This window comes from Juglans microcarpa x Juglans regia, chromosome 2S (genome assembly GCF_004785595.1).
Source record: "Juglans microcarpa x Juglans regia isolate MS1-56 chromosome 2S, Jm3101_v1.0, whole genome shotgun sequence".
In the NCBI taxonomy this organism is placed as follows: domain Eukaryota; kingdom Viridiplantae; phylum Streptophyta; class Magnoliopsida; order Fagales; family Juglandaceae; genus Juglans; species Juglans microcarpa x Juglans regia.
The window spans coordinates 2,101,288-2,119,550 of NC_054597.1; the positions used below are offsets into that span (position 1 = coordinate 2,101,288).

Below are 18,263 nucleotides of genomic sequence, written 5' to 3' on the forward strand. Positions count from 1 at the left end.
AACCGAGTCTTTGCAATAGAGACTGAGTTTGTGGCATAGCACAAGCAGTATTTGCAAGAATTGATATTGTTTCATGTGTAATAGAGATTGGGTTTATGGTATGCTTTGAGATTACAGTGTATGGTATCTGACTAAGGAAATTTATCTAAAGACTTTGAATTGTCAACTTATAGCCAAGCCGCTGGGAATGTATGACAATAATTTCTCAGAGTATTTTTCTCTGAATGATGAGTATTTAATAAAAACACCTAAGTGTTAAGGAGAAAGTACAAAAACAAACATGTCCATATCAATAGTGTGTTAATGATTATACTTTAAAGAACATGTTGAAAAGATGGGTTATATGCATATACCCATAATGTGAACATGTTAAAGAGATCATTGATATACTGGGTATTTTGTTACTGGACATTAAAAGATATCTATTATAGTTATTTTTGTTTTTTTGTCTTTCCACTTTATATGTACATTAAATGATGTAGATGAATAATGATAAAATAATGTCTACAATAAACATGAATTGGAACCCAAGACAGCACAATATTAGCCTTAATTGTCCCGATTAAATATCATGTTAACTTAAGTTATTGGTGTTATGGTACATGGAAGGAAATTTGTTGGTTATATAACATAAGCTAGACCACCATTACTCGCATTGGTAGCTGATTTTACATTGATATTACGGAACTCATGTAATGTATTCTGAGCTATGAAAATTTTCTGAAAATGAATGTGCACAGTATGGTTAATTTCTTGTAATAAATCCATGAATGAAAAATGTTATTTTATGGGCATATGGGTCAAGTGGGAGAATGTAAGAATTTTATTAAAACTCTATGTTTCACACACCCATATCCTAATGGGTTTAGACTAGTTTAAATATTATCACTTAATTAATGAGTCATAGTGGGACAAGAATACCTCTAGATTTAGTCATAGTGGGTCACGAATGTCTCTAGATTTCATGATGGCCATATGTCTATAAATAGCACTGAGAAGTTAAGGCCCAAGAGTTCTCATCTACAACATTATTATGCCTCTAGCTATCGGGAGACACTCAGAGGTAAAGTTGTTAGGGTGATCCTTCTCTCAAAGTCAAGTCAGATTATTTATCAAACTGAGATGGAGGAATGTACGTTCTCTAACTATTATTATTTATTATCGTGGATCATAGGAAATCGAAAATCTCTATATTTAATGTTTCATGTTAAAATATGTAACATCAAGTTGCTATCATTTTCCGTCTCTTTGCAGAATAAATCAAGCAGTCCTCGGCTTTGGCTTTATCCGCTTTGCTCTAGAATACAAGAAGACTCCAGCAAGAGCCACGGCTGTTCCTGCAGTTAAAGCAACTCAGCAAGCATGTAGAAAGTGGGGAAAAAAAAAAAAAGGTAGATAAAAATTCACATATATGTATAATTAAGCATAATAACAAGCTATTGATAAACCAACAATTTGCAATCTATCATCAATAGATTACTTCAAAAAATTTACCAAGGGAGTTAATGGGTGACACACGGGTTTGGAAGAAGAAAACTGAGGAGACTATGACCACCACCCGCTTCACGCAGTTTCCAACTGCGTGGGTAACAGGCGATACCATCTGTAATATCATATAGGAGACCTGCCAGACAAAAATTAGTAGTATCAGCATGGCATGGTGTGGGATACTCCAATAAAACAGCATGCTCCAATTATATATAAAAATAGATAAGAAAAAAGAGTTCTGGGAAATTTAAAAAAAAAAAAAAAAATGCTTACAGAGAAAATTCACCAATGACCAACATGATTTAAACGGGAAAGGAGTGTTAGTTCAATAATTACTGACCTGCCACAGCAAGGATGACACAAATTGGTTCCCTCAAGAAGCAGAATGATCGTTTGGATTCAGAACGTTATTCTTCATTGTTTCATGTTGTACTAAATTATTTTATCTTAATTACTTCCAGAAATACATTTCACAAACGAATGACTTTTTCCTAACAGTCTACCATCGGTGTCAGAGTAAAATTTGCTACTTCACAAAGGAATTGAGGGACTGTATCTGCAAATCCCATTGAAAGCATAACTTTGCAGAGAGAAAGATAAACAGTAGTCAGAAGGAGCTTATAGTGATTGCCCCCAATAAACTACAAATGAAAGAGGAAAAAACATTCAGAAGTAAAGACAAGAACCAGTTGATAATTTATATTTGCCAAAATGCCACAAATGATGCAGATTTGGGACAATAAACAATTTCATACTGGCTGATGAGGTGTATTTAGCAATAATTTTCCAACCCAATACTTTACTTTTACTGTTGCATTCTCAAATTACTAGAATAGAGAGGTCTAAAATGCTCAAGCAGTTCACAGCTTTTTGAGAAATTGATAACATGCGAAATCTCTAGAATGATAAGTGAATGGTTTTGTAGGATCTGTGCTCATTAGGTATTTAGCTTTAGAATGTGAACCTGTTATCACACTAACAGAACTAGATATGAATTCCATCTCCAGACTGTGATTGACATAACAGAAAATCAACAATCAAGCATAACACAATGCTAAAATAGAACATTATGCATATTTATTGTTTGCAGTACACGCAATAGACAGAAACGGGGCACAAAAAATCAAGGAACTCACCTGCTGGTAACCATGGAAGCAGAACCCAGCCAGAACTGTTCTCACACATAGTTCTTTAACATTTAAACCTTGATTTGCCTAGGAGAAAGAAAATAAACAGCTTAATGCCTAATTTTCTTCAAAAAATTTCTTGATTAACAATAGTGATATTAGTGGTAGAAATCTCTCATGATCTGAATTTACTACTTACAGCGGATTGCAGGTATGAAGGAGTAAACTTGATGCCTTCCAAGAAAATAGCCACAGGAACCAACAGGATAAAAGAAATAATGGTTATTACTGATAAAAGATTGATATTGTCCAAAGTTTCCTGCAATGATTAAATGCTGGTTATGTCCAAAGTTTCCTGCAATGAACTTATCGTGCTTCTCTTTAATACTTTAAAATGAGACTTGCATCTGAGTTATGTACCTCTTCCTTAACCATAAACTTTTTGCTGAATACATTACGGGATTGGTTTGTAAGATTGGAGGCCATTGCACTATAAAAACCAGTCCTGTTTCAACGTGAACGGATGAATCACATCTCAGTACCTGGCCTAATTGTTTGGACAAATGTTGTTGCTTTATATATTAACAGTATCTAATCTATCCAGGGTTCTGTCTGAAGAAACCTCCACGTACAAGAGAAAACTCCTTAATGAAACGAGTGTAATTTGCTCTCTTACCAATTGAAAGAGGCCTCAGTGAAAGATGACAGAGCCACTCCACCTACAATTGGCATGAGGGAAGAAACTACCCAGATAGTGGGCCTCTGTGTGCACAGGATGGTCAAAAATCAAAATTACAAATGAATGTGTAAGTCAAATACCATCAAAGACTACCGGTAGTACATGTATCACAAGAACAAGGACTTTAAGAAGTTACGTATCACAGAAGCAGAGGAAAACAAGTGGCTTTGCAATCACTCATAATCAAATGCTCAAAAATCTATATTTGGATGTAAGATATCAATCATTTTGAGGAAACTTTAATCATTTTGTTTTGCTATTCGAGGACCCTAAAGGGCCAGATTATGCTTCACAGTTTTTTTATCAGAATATCGCATGTATTCATTATTTTAATTGGGTTACAACTGAGAGGAATCCATAAATATAACACCCGAGTAGTGACTTTTTTTAATTACAATGATCTAACATCGTAAATCATGTTAGGGCTCGCTTCAAAGCAATGTTTCCCAAAGGGATTATGCAGCCAGCCTGGGAATGCAGTAACAGAGCTAGGTCCTAATTCTTTCTTTCTTTATGTTAATATATACATATATATATATTGCTAGAGAGAAGAAAACCAAAGTACATAGATCCCAACTCTTCCTTAAATTTTCCAGGGTTCTAAATCGTGTAATAACCTTGAGGTGCTTGCTAAGTACTTTCTTTTAAATTGTTCTTGAGAGTAAACCAAATGGTCCTCTATTGGCACTTAGCAAGCACCTCGAGGTTAGGCATAGAAGGGGAACGTGCATGAAACATTTTCCAATATTATGGCACGCAACCAAATTTATGTTTCTCAAGGTTACATCATATATCACAATAAGAGAATACTATATGCAAAAGAAAACACTGGGAAAATAGGGCAGAATCCCTTACCTCTCCAAGAAACAGGGCTGAGAGTAAAACCGTGAAAAAGGGCTCCATAGCTTTGATTGTGTGGGTGAATGAAACAGCAACTTTCCCAAGACTAATGTTGGTCAAGAGGTTCCCCATCGTGTGCACCACAGCCAGTGGAAAAATCACTGCAAACTGAAAAAGTGAATATTCATAAAACGCACAATCAAACAGAACAAAGTACGCAACTCTACCAACTTCATCAAAAGGTACCTGGGAAGGCGTGATCTTTGGCCTGGTAACAATATTGGATGCCCACATCAAAGCAATCAACAAAGTCCCAAACCCAAATTGAAATGCGGTAACCGTCGCAGGAAATGGGTAGACTTTTAGAACCTGTATGTAAAACCAGAAGTAGCATTGAAACTCTTGCAGCTCTGAGATTAACTGAATATCAGAGATGAAATTATTATAGCAAAGGGCAGAATTATATCTCCATAAGATATTGTAATAGTAAATTTTAGGTACCTCAACTTGGAACCCTTTCACTTTAAGGGAGGGACAGGGAGAAGAACATGAAATTCTAAATAATTATAATCTCATTTATTTCTTGCTCAAAATTTTAATCTCTCTTATTTTCCCACCATTTTAGGCGCCCAGAAATTCATCAAGTATTCCAATTTCTAGGTACTACGCATCCATGGAAAGCAAGCACGTCTTTGTAAGAAAACATAAAAAAGTCCTGGCTGACGCAGGGAGATAAAAGATAGAGACGATGAACCTGTTTGTTGTAGATGTTGAAGTAGATATTCAAAATGTACCAAGCCCCAAACATAGTGCCGAGCTGCAAAGTGTTAATCACACCGCTCGGTTTCACGGTATCTTCCGCATTCTCGGGCACCGAAGCAGCCCTGACCTTAAGGCTATTGCCTCTTCGGTTCGAAAGGAAAAAGGAGCCACATAATCGCGCGCTAAAGCGTGACGAAGAAAGTGCAAGCAGAGGACTTTGCCTTGGGAGTCCAAGGACGAAGTTGAAGCCGGGTAGTTTCGGAGACTTTGAGTGTGAAATCTGTGTGAGTTTGAGAAATGGGGTCGAGAGAGACAGAGCTAAGACAGTGCTCTGCATTCTGTGGAATTGAAGAAGCCAGAGTAGGAGGGAGAGAGAGAGAGACGTTAACGTTGCATGGAAGAAAGTTATAAACTGCTATGTTTTGTTGATACTATTTCAGATATTATGTTTTGTTGAATTATTAATAAATATATATATTAACTGCTACGATTAAATATGATAAAGTTTAAACTGAAGAACAACCTTTTTTTTGTCTTTATAGAATTATCACTTTTAATTTAAAAAATTCAAAACATTTTAATCAAAACAACCTTTTTGATGGGCAAGTTCAGAGGGTAGAGGTGAAGATATTTTTTCTGTGGCAAAGTACGACCGGTTCTCCGATATCTGCGACCGTGAAATAGCGTTGCTTTTCAGTGTTTATCAGCCCTGTCACGCGGGGAGGCACGTGGGGTCATTGAATTTGGAGTTAGAAGCCAAGTGTCAAAAGTGACAGCAATTGACTGGCCAAGGAAATTTGGATTGAAGGATCGAAGAAATAATATTATTGGTTATGGTTCGAACGACGATCAATGCGATGGTCCATTTGCTTATAGTTGTACAATAATGAAAACAATATAATAATGGTATTAATTGCTTTGGTAAATCGCGTGAGTGATAGTGTTGGGTGGTGGTGAGCTAGTTTGGGAATGAGTGGAGGGCATGGAGTTTGGGAATCTCATGTGTACTGTATTTGCTGAGACAAAGATGTGGCAGCCGCTGCTTCAAATTTCAATTTGGGACCAGATGTCACAGAGTCATGCATCAAGCAAAATTTCCAATTTCTGCTCTTCCTCGTTTCTAGCGTGTTTAATGGCCCAGATTGGCTAGACAGCTGCTCTTATAAAACTCCCTCATGTGCTGCTATGAGCACTTCATAGTGGCAACCAGATGTCATTCTTTAATCCCATTTGTTTTCCGGACACCAGATAAAATTGCAACAATCCAAGAATCACCATTGAAAATATTCAGTCTAAGATTTTCAGAAAACCCAAGTCCTAGCAGCCCTGCTAAATGGTGATTCAACATAGACTTGACATCTTCTTGGAAATAGGCCAATTTTGGAGTAACGAAAAGAATTCCATGCATGAGATCTGGACTGAACTCGCTAGCCTAGGTAGAGGAATAAGAACTCTTACTGTCCTACAAAATGGAAGGGTGGCAGAATTATGAGAGGCATTTGAGTCTTGCAAATGTCAGGTAACCAGTGTGGCCTTTTGCCTCGCTGCATGGCCTAGCCATGACTGTTGGTGAACTCAAATTGTCCTGCACATTGTTTCCTTCGCCTGAATGCCGCCGCCTCTTCCGTATAAGAGACCCCGGGTTGCCTCCATCACTCTGGCTGCAATCCATTCTCACTTCTTGAACTTCGTAAGTGCGAAGAAGTACCTCAAATGTTCTTATATCTAACACAGAAGCAGAAGATACAATGTACAAGCACCCATCAGTGACCTAATCAACTATTAGAAACCCAACTAGAATATTTAAGCTAGAGTGAAAAGATAAAGCTATCTAAATTTAGCAAAATATGGGTAAACAAAAAACATTCTTGCCTCTGAAATCGTAGTGGAAATCATTGCTTAAAAACATACCCGTGAATTTTGATATAAGAGTATCACAGGCTCGTTGTACTTGCTCAATACATGGGGAGAAGGAGCATAAAGCCCCATCTGGTTTTAGCATTTTTGCTGCTGAAGGAATGGCCAGCCAAGGTTGGGGTAGGTCCAGGAAGACAGAATCTGCTAACCCAGAAAATTCCTCTGGAAATCCTTCTCCTTGAATGTCTCTAACTCCCACAGTGACTAAATTGCTCACTTCTGTCTTCTCAAAATCCTCCCTATAAAAGTAAAATGTCAAATCAATATTTCTGTTATATCTTCTCAACTTAGTAGCAAAATGGAACTTGGGTTCAATTAGAAATTACATCTCCAAGTTACTAGCTACTAGCTCACCAAAATAATGTTCCCTAGCACTACTACTACTACTGTGATTTTCAGATCTCTTCACAAAAATGCTTTTTGGATATCATTTGAAATTTGTCAAGCTAGTTTCTTGAGACCCTAAGAAATTCAGATTCCCTCTAACACGAAAGTCACCCAAATTTTAAATTATGTTGAATAGGCTAAGTAAGTTCTTCAGTTTTTTTTTTTTTTGGAATGTCAGGGAACCTCTCCAAGGCAGGGCCCTTCGGACCCACCCCTCCAGAGTAAACCCCGGTCACGTGCACCGCATCCTCAGAAGTTCTTCAAATATTCAACTACCTATGAGTTCTAACAAAGGGAAGTTTGTAATTAAAGTTTACGACTCTATTTTAAACTAACTTCTACATTCATGAAAACAAAGATAAATATGAAATTATAATAATTAGATAACAATATAAATGGATGATATGATCATCAATATCAATCACGAGTAACAAGTGGAAATAACCCATTTTTTACCTGGCTGAGGAAGCCCTTTGTTCATGAAAATCAAATGTGTAGACATGTCCTGTAGGAGCAACAGCCCTTGCAAGTGACGTAGTTAAAGATCCACTTCCAGTCCCAGATTCTAGAACCAAACAACCGGGAACTATTTCCAAGTACATGACCACAAAGCTTATATCAGCAATATAGAGAATCTGGGTCCTATGACTTAGAACCAGAGTCCATAATTCAGGAGTCAGAGCTAACAAGTAAATAAAACCACCCTTGTTGCTAAAAACCTTGGATCCAAAAGGCTTTCCAATCCAGTCTGAATGTTTGAATACACCAAATCGGTTCTGAAGTACAGAATCCTGACATACTTTAACAGCCTTCATGTTGTCATGTCTCTCATAGGCGATAACCAAATCTCCATCACAGACTATACGAGAAAATGATATCTTTTTTGTTGAATCAATAGGCAACATCCTCAAACTCCTGAACTTGTAAAATAAAATACAATAGCAACTACCTGTGAGAAAATAAAAATCCCATATATAGTAAGCAAAACAGATAGTAATATATAAGAGACTAAAGAAGTTAAATTTTATGGACCGGAAAAGGTCCTGAATGATATTTTCTAAGTTGCTCATCAATGTTTTGCGGGAGACTGGTCCATATAAAAGCACAAAACGCCTCATATTTCACAAGGCCATGGTCAGTTTTGTTCTACAGCATACAATTTTCAATAACACAAAGGTAATAAAACCAAGAAACTTGTATCCCAAACTAGAGCAGAAAAGAAAAAAAATTCTCGCAACTAGGTTTGGTAAACATGAAAAAGAAATCCCATTGGCAATTGGCCAATGAACTTCAGTAAACCAAAAGCTCCCAACGAATAGTTAAATCTCTAGTCTAATCAATATGGAGCCAATAAGTGTAGCACAATTAACTATGTACTCACTAAAGCAACAGATACTTAGTCATACAAAGAACCGATCTTTAGCCAAAACAATCCACACTTTTCTGGCGAAAAAACAGAACAAATGAAAAAAAAAAAAAAATAAGCGTGCTGCGTAATCCCTTTCTTTAGCCCCCAAAGAGAAAAACTGCAATTCCCTTCCTCCCAAAGTGCAATGCTTCTCTATCCAAAATTATATCTTTTCTACCCCTGTCAAAAAAAGCATCGTAGTTCCCCACTACCCCAATCAAATATCAAAATTCAAAATTAAAGCCATTCATCGCCAAAATATTAACCAAAGCCAAACCCAGTAGGGAACCATAAAATGGATCAAAGAGGCGTAACGGAATCTCTCACCAGCCCAATAGACTACACTCGTGCAGAGCTTGTGATGCACCGAGCACGCATTGCCATAGGTGAGCTCAGACTCGGTGGGTTCTCAAAGCACTGAGAGGGTGTGGCCGTGTGAGGAAAAAAAGTATGGAAAAAAAGCGGAAATCATATAAAAAGATTCACGAACGCATTAACGAAGTCACAGAGAGAGAGACGAAGAGACGGGGAATTACATGACAAAGCTCCCCAACCGGCAGAAACTCCATGGGAGTAAAGGCTGTAAAGCTCGTACTTTGGGCGGATTGAGATCGACAATTTTGGGCTTGTTGGGTTTAGGTTGGTTAGCAGCGGTCCATATCCATTAATTATCCATTTACTTTTACAGATAATGACTAAATAGATCGTCATCAATTAACTAAAAAGAATTACAGTATTTGTTTTAAGAGAATCGTTTCTAAGCAGTCGGTCCGATAACTCTTGTATAATAGCCCTCCACTTAGCTCTTGACACCTTAACAAATGCAGTAATCTCACGGTAGACTCGTGCGCATGGAATAGAAAGGGACAAAAGCTTCAACTCAGCGTACGCGTTTGTGCTTCCTTCAGAATTCACGACCGTGTGCTTCCACGCCGAGGAGACCTCCACCGCCAGCATCCACCGCCACCAGTCCACCACCACTTCCAGAGGCAACCGCCTCCAGTGTCCTCTTTGGCCGATTTCGCCCAGCTCGGTTTCTCCCTATTTCGGCCCATGAGTTCGTTGCGCACTACACAAGCGCAGTTCCACTACCCCACTCCACCACAACTGGTCCGTCGCCCACCATAGCAGAGTCAGCAACTAACGGTTGTTCATGGCTGAGTCCCATCCATTATTCCCACTGCAACTGCAGAAAGAGCGAGAAAGAGAGGTTGTGGACATCACACCACCCTGCCAAAGTTTCAGTAATTTTCCTACCCTTCTTTTCGGTTTTGCTTTCTCAGAATCCAAACGCTACGCCTATTATTTACTGGAAGAAAACAGAGCAGCTTGGTGGGTTTTGTTAGAGAGAGAGAGTTTGGACGTTGTTTTGATGGGAGAAATTAGAGATAAAATGGGTGAGAAAGACGATGGGTTAGGGTTGGGGTTGGGATTGGGTTTCGGTTTCGGTTTAGGCTTAGGGTATGATGGGAGTCGGAGTTCTGTGGAAGTGAGTCCCATGCACAACTCTTCACAGTTGGTGCAGAAACACCAGGGTTCTTGGAATGAGATGTTTCAATTACCTGGTAAGCTATGGAATTTCATTTTATTTTTCTCTCTTTTAGTTTATATGATCTTTTTTTTCCCTCATCTTTAAACTTAAGAATCTGATAGATTTCAAGACTCATGTTACTCTTATGGGCTTTTGGTCGTTTTTATTTAGCAAACCAGAGAGGAACGTGCGAAGTTGCCCACTGGGGGAGGAAAACCAGAGGGAGGAGGTAGCGAAATGTCTAGGGATTTCGGGAGGAAAATTGGGATGCAAACCAGAGAGGAACCTCTTCAAATCTAATACTATTCAGCTCAACAATTCATCCATATAACCACCTACGTGTCACCACCTGATTGAGGGGCTGTTATCTTATTATTAACAGCTCGACCGGTCGGTAGGTTTTCTCTTTCTATAATTTAAAAGAGAGTTTTTCTCTAAATAGAGTACGGGCAAATTTGGATCTCAAATTCATCTTATCTAATTATTATAATTTTTTTAAATTAGCATAAAATATAATAAATAATTTAATTTTTTCAAATCTCAAAATAATAATAATATTAAATAATAATATTTTATTTAATTTTTAAATTTCATCTCAACTAAACTCAATTCAATATCTAAACGCAGCTTAAGTTTCATCTATTCATTTTAGAAAATTGATGCTTGTCTCTTGAATATGTGATAAGTATATACTTTTTAAAAAAGAGATGAATCAATTTTTTAACTTACATTTTTTAAGAACAAGTGTTTGTCACATGTTAATGAACACTTTATATATTTATAGATTAGTTGGAGGAAGTTTACTACAACTCAATTTACTATCCATTTTAAAAAATACAATATTTAATTTAAAAAAATCTAATTGCAAATATGGCTTTTTTATACCAACTTGCCAATAGAAAAACATCTATAATTTATGAGTTAGTCTACATATAGTCTCTAAATAAAGACTGTTCATGTAAGTTCATAAAATTATGTTTAAAAAATTTTAAAATTACAATAATATTCTTTTTAAAATAATTTTTTTTTTCTTTTATTCACATTCATTAATAGAAGTACACACGCAGTCTCCCACTTAGAACTGCAAATAAAAATTTTCATAATTTATACTTCCCAATTAAGTAGGTATCCTGTTGGAGTGGTATGCCCTGACATGGGGGGCGGGGGCAAAATCAATTTTTATCATTTTTTTTTTTTTTATGTAGAAACTATATCATAAAAAGAGACTTTTTGCATGTTTTGAAAATGCCTGCATGGTGAGTGACTTGTGAATGGTAATGGGTATGCAAACAATGCACGTAACAGAGAGAGAGAGAGAGTTGTAAAGACATCAAAGAATGCAAAAAGCACTTGACAAAAAGCGAAATGGCCTAATGTACAAACATACTAGCTCGTCTTCTTCTTCTTCTAAACTAGATTTAAATATTGCTTGGCCAAAAGGTCCCTCCCAACAGCCTTGAAATCCACACTACATGCATGCTCTTCTGGGTGCCTATGCATTCCACAAAACACGTCCCCACACCGGCACACGAATCCTGTCAAACCCACTTTCTTGTTGCATCTCTTGCACCTCTTCTTCGCGCCCCTCGAAGTCGAACCCTCAATTGTAGCAGCTAAATCGGAGTTCATGGGATCCTCCAAGACCAGTGCTTGGACTGCTTCTACAAGCACTTCCTCCTCTGCTTTAGCAAGTTCTTGTTTTTGAAAATCTTTGTAGCACTTAGAGCACAGGTTTTGTTTCTCTTCAGATCCATAAAAGCCACAACCATTAGCGCAGAGAAGCGGATCCATGTTGATGTTCTTGAGATCCTCCTGCAAATCAATGATATTTCTGGCTTGTTCTTCTCTCTTGCTTGTCTTGTCCCTGTTTCTACGCAGTTTTCTTGTTCCTCCTCTTCTTCGTTGCTCAAATTCTTCAGGCTATAATTGAAGGCCAATTGAAGGGATTATTTTATATATATAATGAGGGAAGGACTGGACTCGGGGTCCGGGGAAGCAGAGTCCGCTTTGGTCTTGGAGTCAACCCACAGGGAGAGATGTTTCTGATTACGTGGCTGAGGTTTCCTTCTCCCTCTAAGTTTAGCATTCAAAATGAGAAACTCTCTTAGATTTAAATACTTTCACTTCAACTTAAAAAAAAAAAAAAAAAAACCACGAGAAAGAGTCCGTAGTTTTCTTTGTTTATAGGCCAGCCTGTCAGGTCTATTACAGGTTCAAAACCCATTGTTCTTGGCCCTGTTGGGAAAAAGGAGAACAAAGATGGAGGAATTGCTGCCATTTTGTCTCGAAGATACGAACGAAATGTTGAGATTCGAAAATTTATTGGGCTATAAAATGTTATTAATGTATATATTTTATATTTAAAGTATATGATTAAATAAATTTTAATGTTTAAAATTAAAATTTTATATTATAAATTATAATAATATTATCTTATATATAACTATAATTTATATTATTATATATATAAATTTTATATAATATAAAAAATATTATATATAGTATTAAGAAAATAATTTAAAATATATAATATAGTGAACCGGTCCAGTTCAATCCAGTCTAGTTTTAAAAACATAGAACTGGAACCGAACCTGTACAAGCCGGTTTTGGAACTAAGCAAACCGGTCCCGAACCAGACCCGTTCGGGCTAGTTCTGTCCCATTTTTCGATTAATTTTTACACTCCTGAATATATGAACAGTGCATGCGCGCAACCAATACCAGTTTCAGGAAACAAAGAACTCGAAAGAGCGATGTTATCAAAGAATAGAAACCGGTGGAAATCGAAACAGCGAATACGTAGATGATGAGGTGGATTAAAAATAATAGCTCCAAGAAAACTGGCCACCAATTCATTTTTCTTCTCCGAGACTCGTATCGGACATCATGCACGAGGGCATAATGGTAACAGAAATGCTAAATGTCCTGAAAGTGTATTCCGAATTTTTTTTTTTTTTTTTTTTACTTAGTGATTAAAAATGTATTTTTTAACGATATTGTAAATTTTTATTTTTTTAAAAAATATTTATGATGATTAAAAAAATACATGAAAACAAAGAAAAGAAAAATAAAAAGATGAAATGTACTTTTCTGAACAGGGACAAATTTTCGATAAATGTAGTGTTGCTCTAATGGTAACGCGCTCGTGAATACCAGAACAGCTGCCTGCAAGCTACAAGTACATTTTGGCTAGCATTGTTGGGATACAACTCCATAAAAATGTTTACTTTTTAACGTAAGAATAATGCTAGAGCAGGAGCTACCAGCGGTGGCTCTAGCATACTCTTTAACGTAAACATCAAAAACGTCGACAGCAACCAGAGAAATGGCGGTAGAAATCGATGACAACGACTAAACCATCACCACTGAACAGAAAACAGAAATTCAATGCCGCATCTCTTGCGCATAAAGCAACCACAGCTCATGTCAGTATCTGAAGGAAAAAAAGATGGCTAACTCAACCCAGGGTTCACGCGAGATGCAAGTAGTGATAATGCTCTCAACAGCTCACTCCACGCACTTATCCTCACATATACTTGGGGAATGAGGCGGGCATTAAAGAAACCAAAAACTGTCTACTACTCATGTCAGATAGAGGAGAAATAAATGGCTTCACAGACAACTCAACCCAAAGTTCCCACAAGATGTAAATAATAATGCTCTCAGCAATATCTTAATTTTATATAGGTAAAATAAGATCTTATTTGATCAAGTGAATAGATAAAGCCCAAATACAAATGGAGAACACCTAGTTACAAGTTTGGAAATGGATATAAGAAAATCATGGGAACTAGTCCGATTGATGACAATTACAGAAGACCATAAGAATAGAGCATGGAGGAAGAGACGTCTAGAATCATCCAGCATCCAGCGACCGTCTTGATCTTCAATACTCCAACCATTCCTTTCTAGCCAAATACACAACATGAGACATGTCATAATCCTAATCCGCACTCTACTAATTTCATGATGAAAAATACTATAGACACAAAGGGATCCCATAAACTGACGTGGCATGTTTGTTTTCTCTTCCCCGTACCCATCCCTTTCTCCCTCCCCTTCCCAGAGCCCCCACAAGATGTAAATAATTAAATAATTATGGTGGAAAGCGACGAAGTTTAGGATGACGCCGACAATGACTACAGATAGCAAAAATAACAAAGACAACAAATGCCAAGTGGAAATGAACGGGAAAAGCACCTGATGAAGGGGAAAAACAGAAAGGCAAAAAAAGGAACTGGGAAAATACTAAGAAAAGAACGGGTCAATGATGCTCAGAGGCTGGACTAGGGAGGACTGGAGCAGGAGGGAAAGGGAAAGGAACTCGACAAATTTCGTCCAAACGGGAAAAAAAATCTCACATGGCAGTATGCCACATTAGTATGTAGGATCCCTTTGTGTCGGTAGCGGGACTCTTTGGTGATTACCATGAAGACCTCTCCAACAAGTAAGAAGATCCACCACCCTCTTAGACATTGTCCACTCAAGTCCCGTCCTACTCAAAATCTCATCCCATAAGAACCTCGCCAGCTCCCAATCAAGTAATAAATGATCCTCATCCACTGTTTCACTACTTTTTTGTATATAACACCAATCCATAACAAGCCCTCACCTCCTCATATTATCCGTGGTCACAATCCATAACAAGCCCTCACTTCCTCATATTATCTGTGGTCAGGTTTTTCCAAGAGAAGCAGAGTCCAAACAAAAAAGGCAGCCTTGGAGGCACCTTACTCCTCCATATGTGCTTCCAAGGAAAAGATTATCCAAACATATATTTCTCTAACGTAACTTTTCTCACAAATCTATATGAACAACAAGCTACCTACCGGAGGGGAGAGAGTCCTCCCTCATCCTCCACCTCCCCCCTCCGTCTCCCCTTCCCCTCCCTTCCACAGAAATCCTCTATTTCAATTTTTTCTTTTTCCAAATTTTTTCATGGTTTGTTTGTGAACGACGAAGGCCAATTCACCTCATTGGTACATCTCGGGCCTGCACGCATGCAACACCCAAAATTACAGGCCACCAATCTACAAGACTCAGCAAGCATCCACACATGCTCCACACACTCTCCCAACCTCATATCCAGGATGTAATGATAAAGACACTCGCACAACCAAAAGTTGCTAACTGTTGGATCTACATGATCTTCCCTACCTACATTACTGTTTTCCTACAAAACTACAACCAAAGAAAGTGGAGAGAGCCTACGAACTCCCTAGAATAATAACCTACACACCTTTCTGATCTGCCAAATCAACCGTTTTCATGGGAACCCTTTCTGTGGCACTTGATCAAGAAGACCCGCAACCGTAGAACTATGATGCCAAAACTAACAAGAAACTTCAACTCCGATCACATAAAATTTTGCACAAAACCAAAATCCGCAACTCATAGAGTAAACCCAAACAAATCATGCAAAAGGACAGACAAAAAATCCAGCTGTGATCGCCTCAACGTTGCATATTCAACGAATCGAATTAACCATCTAATGGTGTCAAATATTAATAGACATTAACTATCCATTAACTATAACAAACAATGTAATCTTCTAAATATCAATCATTTAAGCAATTTCAGTCAAACACAGAACTTAAACCTAGAAAAAGTAAGAAAAAATCTCAGATTCATCAAGTCAGGATCCCCATAAATCCAACATTAATATAAACTATCACATCCAGTAGTCAAGATTTTGAAAAAACCCATATTCAATTCCTTCTAAAGGACCATTTTTTTATCGGCCCTTCTAAAGGACCAAAATTACCAGCACAAAAACATTGAAACAGAAACAAAGCGACCAAAAGTGTACCAAAAAGACTCCAAATTTATTTATTCTAATCGCCACCGGCCTTCTGGTAAACATAGGTCAACCCACACTTCCCACAGTAGTGCCGGTCAAAATGGTTGGCCATGAAGGTCCCAGCCCCACACTCCGCATTGGGGCATTCCTTTCTCAACCTCTGGACCTTCCCAGAGTCATCCACCTTGTAAAACTGGAGAACAGCGAGCTTGACCTTCTTCTTCTTGTGCTTGATCTTCTTGGGCTTGGTGTAGGTCTTCTTCTTGCGCTTCTTGGCCCCTCCCCTGAGACGAAGCACGAGGTGGAGAGTGGACTCTTTCTGGATATTGTAATCAGCTAGGGTTCGGCCATCCTCAAGCTGTTTCCCAGCGAAGATGAGCCGCTGCTGGTCCGGCGGGATACCCTCCTTGTCTTGGATCTTGGCCTTAACATTGTCGATGGTGTCCGAGGACTCAACCTCTAGGGTTATGGTCTTCCCCGTTAGGGTTTTCACGAAGATCTGCATGGTTGCCGTTTGTTGGAAATGTCTAGAGATCGATCGAGAAAATTAGGCTTTTATAGAAGCGGGTGAATGTGAATTAGGGTTTTTGAGGTTGAGGAGGGGCTGCGTGGGTCCTTTTCTGCAGGGCTTAAGAGGATTGCCATTTTAAAAGCCCATTTTCCAATGGCTCTTGGATTAAATGCCACCAGCCTTGATCTTTAGAGCAGAGGTCCCTAAAAAATTACTTACTTGAGACCATTTAAAAGTTCTTTGGGCTTTTGGTCAACAATCCCGATGCTGTATAAAATATACAGCAAAATGTGGTTTTTAATTATAGAGTTTTTTTTTTTTTTAAATAATTAATTAATTATTGAGAAATTGTTTATTATTTAGTAAGTAAAAGCTTAAACCGTTTTTTAAAAATATTTATTTTATAAATTTATCGAACATTTTTTTTTTTAACGGCCAAAAGTATATTTCAAGCTTCAAACTCAAAACCAAACAGCTTTCCATTATTTTATTACGAAAAAAGAGGTTTACTCAATTGTTTCTGATATATCTTAAAGCCAACTTCTCTCTGAGAGTCATCTTTCTGTGTGAGTTCTTTACTTCTAACGTTTTCTTCCATTTGGTTTACGAGTCTATTTGGTTGCTGAGGACTTTTGGTAAAATTTGCTATCTGGGGAACTTCCATGATTGGGTTGAGGTTTAAGTTGTCAGGATCTTTGTTTCAGTTGGCGTTCTATACTTAACCAAACGGGGCAAGAAGGAAAATAGAATTCATTTTAGGAATTTGGTTTCGGCTTTTGCACTTCAATATTTGACAGGCCCATTTTCTGTGTCTCTGATCATCTAGTTGCTGCTCATGACAGTCTGATTATTGCTTGTGCATTGTAGTCATGTATCAGTATATAAACTTATCTCGCACAAAATGGATAAATTTCCCAAAGCAGCAGTACTTCACATGGGAATGCAATTCATTTCACTTTCTTGGATAGCAATGCAATTCAATTACATGACTCGAGCTAAAGCTCGCAGCTTGATCTTGCATGATCTTGCATTACAAAAACGCAACAACATCAAATACGCAAGAACAATACAATGCAAAAGGTTATAAAGGAGAAATCTTCCACTGAAGTAGCCAAGGTTTTTTGGTTTTGTTTGCTTTTGCGTATCATGATTCCACTTAGAAGCCTAACTATGGAAAACTTAAACATTTTTTCCTTAAATTACGAGTAAAGAGTACCCTTATTGATGGCCTGGGGTTCTTTTTGCTCCTCAAATAAAAGTATAACTTCAGACCAGGCTAAGCACTACAAGAATCAATTGAGTATATCATGATTTCTTTAGCAGGATGCGGCTAGAGGTTTCTTCTGATACTACCACCCTAAGTTATTGGCTGAACTGGAGGGTCGTACTCTGTGCAGCTTGGGTACTAATGCCCATTGTTATAGCATCATTGACTATACGGAAATATGAATGTTTGGACCAATTGAAACTGGCGTAGGAGAATCTCAGCAAGATATAGCCCGGATTTCACGTGAAGATAAAGCATGGAGAACATGTCTCAAAGCAATTCACCCCATTTGGACGGGTGCTTTGGTCCTTTTCCAGTGGATCTTTCACATCTTTGTCTAAATTAGGTAATGCTTATGTTCTGTATATTCTCATACGAAGACTTAACTGGTTTTACTGAAAAGAACTGATAATTCACTTTTGTGCAGGTGGCCATACCCCCTTTCTTGACCTTTCGTCACCATATGCTCTACTATGGTATGCTATCT

General features: G+C 37.8%; 4 protein-coding genes across 7 annotated transcripts; all 4 read right to left on the reverse strand.

The window, feature by feature from the left end:
• Positions 1-1,140: 1,140 nt before the first annotated feature.
• On the reverse strand, positions 1,141-5,779 carry LOC121252910 (phosphoenolpyruvate/phosphate translocator 2, chloroplastic-like). The gene is made up of 9 exons (XM_041152752.1): positions 4,949-5,779; positions 4,441-4,563; positions 4,210-4,362; positions 3,292-3,377; positions 3,036-3,120; positions 2,815-2,934; positions 2,625-2,702; positions 1,495-1,624; positions 1,141-1,337 (listed from the first exon to the last, which is right to left on the reverse strand). Exons 1-9 carry the CDS (start codon positions 5,291-5,293, stop codon positions 1,261-1,263), a joined length of 1,197 nt encoding a protein of 398 aa, XP_041008686.1. The 5' UTR covers positions 5,294-5,779; the 3' UTR covers positions 1,141-1,260.
• On the reverse strand, positions 4,441-9,178 carry LOC121252911 (tRNA (adenine(58)-N(1))-methyltransferase catalytic subunit TRMT61A-like). 4 transcript variants are annotated; one of them, XM_041152754.1, is made up of 5 exons: positions 8,996-9,178; positions 7,717-8,209; positions 6,868-7,112; positions 6,415-6,681; positions 4,441-4,563 (listed from the first exon to the last, which is right to left on the reverse strand). In XM_041152754.1, the coding sequence occupies exons 2-4, from the start codon at positions 8,163-8,165 to the stop codon at positions 6,443-6,445; spliced, it is 933 nt and encodes a 310-aa protein (XP_041008688.1). In that variant the 5' UTR covers positions 8,166-8,209; positions 8,996-9,178; the 3' UTR covers positions 4,441-4,563; positions 6,415-6,442. The 4 variants fall into 4 exon arrangements, with proteins under 4 accessions (XP_041008688.1, XP_041008690.1, XP_041008687.1 ...); XM_041152756.1 differs by lacking the exon at positions 4,441-4,563 and having other exon boundaries at positions 6,291-6,681; positions 7,717-8,175; XM_041152753.1 differs by lacking the exon at positions 4,441-4,563 and having other exon boundaries at positions 6,291-6,681.
• Positions 9,179-11,606: 2,428 nt separating this feature from the next.
• LOC121252117 (zinc finger A20 and AN1 domain-containing stress-associated protein 5-like) lies at positions 11,607-12,477 on the reverse strand. The gene is made up of 2 exons (XM_041151600.1): positions 12,409-12,477; positions 11,607-12,119 (listed from the first exon to the last, which is right to left on the reverse strand). Exons 1-2 carry the CDS (start codon positions 12,475-12,477, stop codon positions 11,607-11,609), a joined length of 582 nt encoding a protein of 193 aa, XP_041007534.1.
• A 3,314-nt stretch (positions 12,478-15,791) lies between these two features.
• On the reverse strand, positions 15,792-16,587 carry LOC121252872 (ubiquitin-40S ribosomal protein S27a). The gene has a single exon (XM_041152701.1). It carries the CDS (start codon positions 16,501-16,503, stop codon positions 16,033-16,035), a length of 471 nt encoding a protein of 156 aa, XP_041008635.1. The 5' UTR covers positions 16,504-16,587; the 3' UTR covers positions 15,792-16,032.
• Positions 16,588-18,263: the final 1,676 nt, after the last annotated feature.

What these genes read in the sequence shown, in the direction of transcription:
- LOC121252910 (XM_041152752.1), bottom strand. Translation starts at nt 5,293, where the DNA reads ATGCAGAGCACTGTCTTAGCTCTGTCTCTCTCGACCCCATTTCTCAAA. An exon ending in TCAACATCTACAACAAACAG is followed by an intron (nt 4,564 to 4,948) that starts GTTCATCGTCTC and finishes TTTTACATACAG; the next exon opens with GTTCTAAAAGTCTACCCATT. An exon ending in AGTTTATGGTTAAGGAAGAG is followed by an intron (nt 2,935 to 3,035) that starts GTACATAACTCA and finishes TAATCATTGCAG; the next exon opens with GAAACTTTGGACAATATCAA.
- LOC121252911 (XM_041152754.1), bottom strand. Translation starts at nt 8,165, where the DNA reads ATGTTGCCTATTGATTCAACAAAAAAGATATCATTTTCTCGTATAGTC. An exon ending in CAAAGGGCTTCCTCAGCCAG is followed by an intron (nt 7,113 to 7,716) that starts GTAAAAAATGGG and finishes TTACTTTTATAG; the next exon opens with GGAGGATTTTGAGAAGACAG. An exon ending in TCTTATATCAAAATTCACGG is followed by an intron (nt 6,682 to 6,867) that starts GTATGTTTTTAA and finishes CTTCTGTGTTAG; the next exon opens with ATATAAGAACATTTGAGGTA.
- LOC121252117 (XM_041151600.1), bottom strand. Translation starts at nt 12,477, where the DNA reads ATGGCAGCAATTCCTCCATCTTTGTTCTCCTTTTTCCCAACAGGGCCA. An exon ending in GAACAATGGGTTTTGAACCT is followed by an intron (nt 12,120 to 12,408) that starts GTAATAGACCTG and finishes CTTCAATTATAG; the next exon opens with CCTGAAGAATTTGAGCAACG.
- LOC121252872 (XM_041152701.1), bottom strand. Translation starts at nt 16,503, where the DNA reads ATGCAGATCTTCGTGAAAACCCTAACGGGGAAGACCATAACCCTAGAG.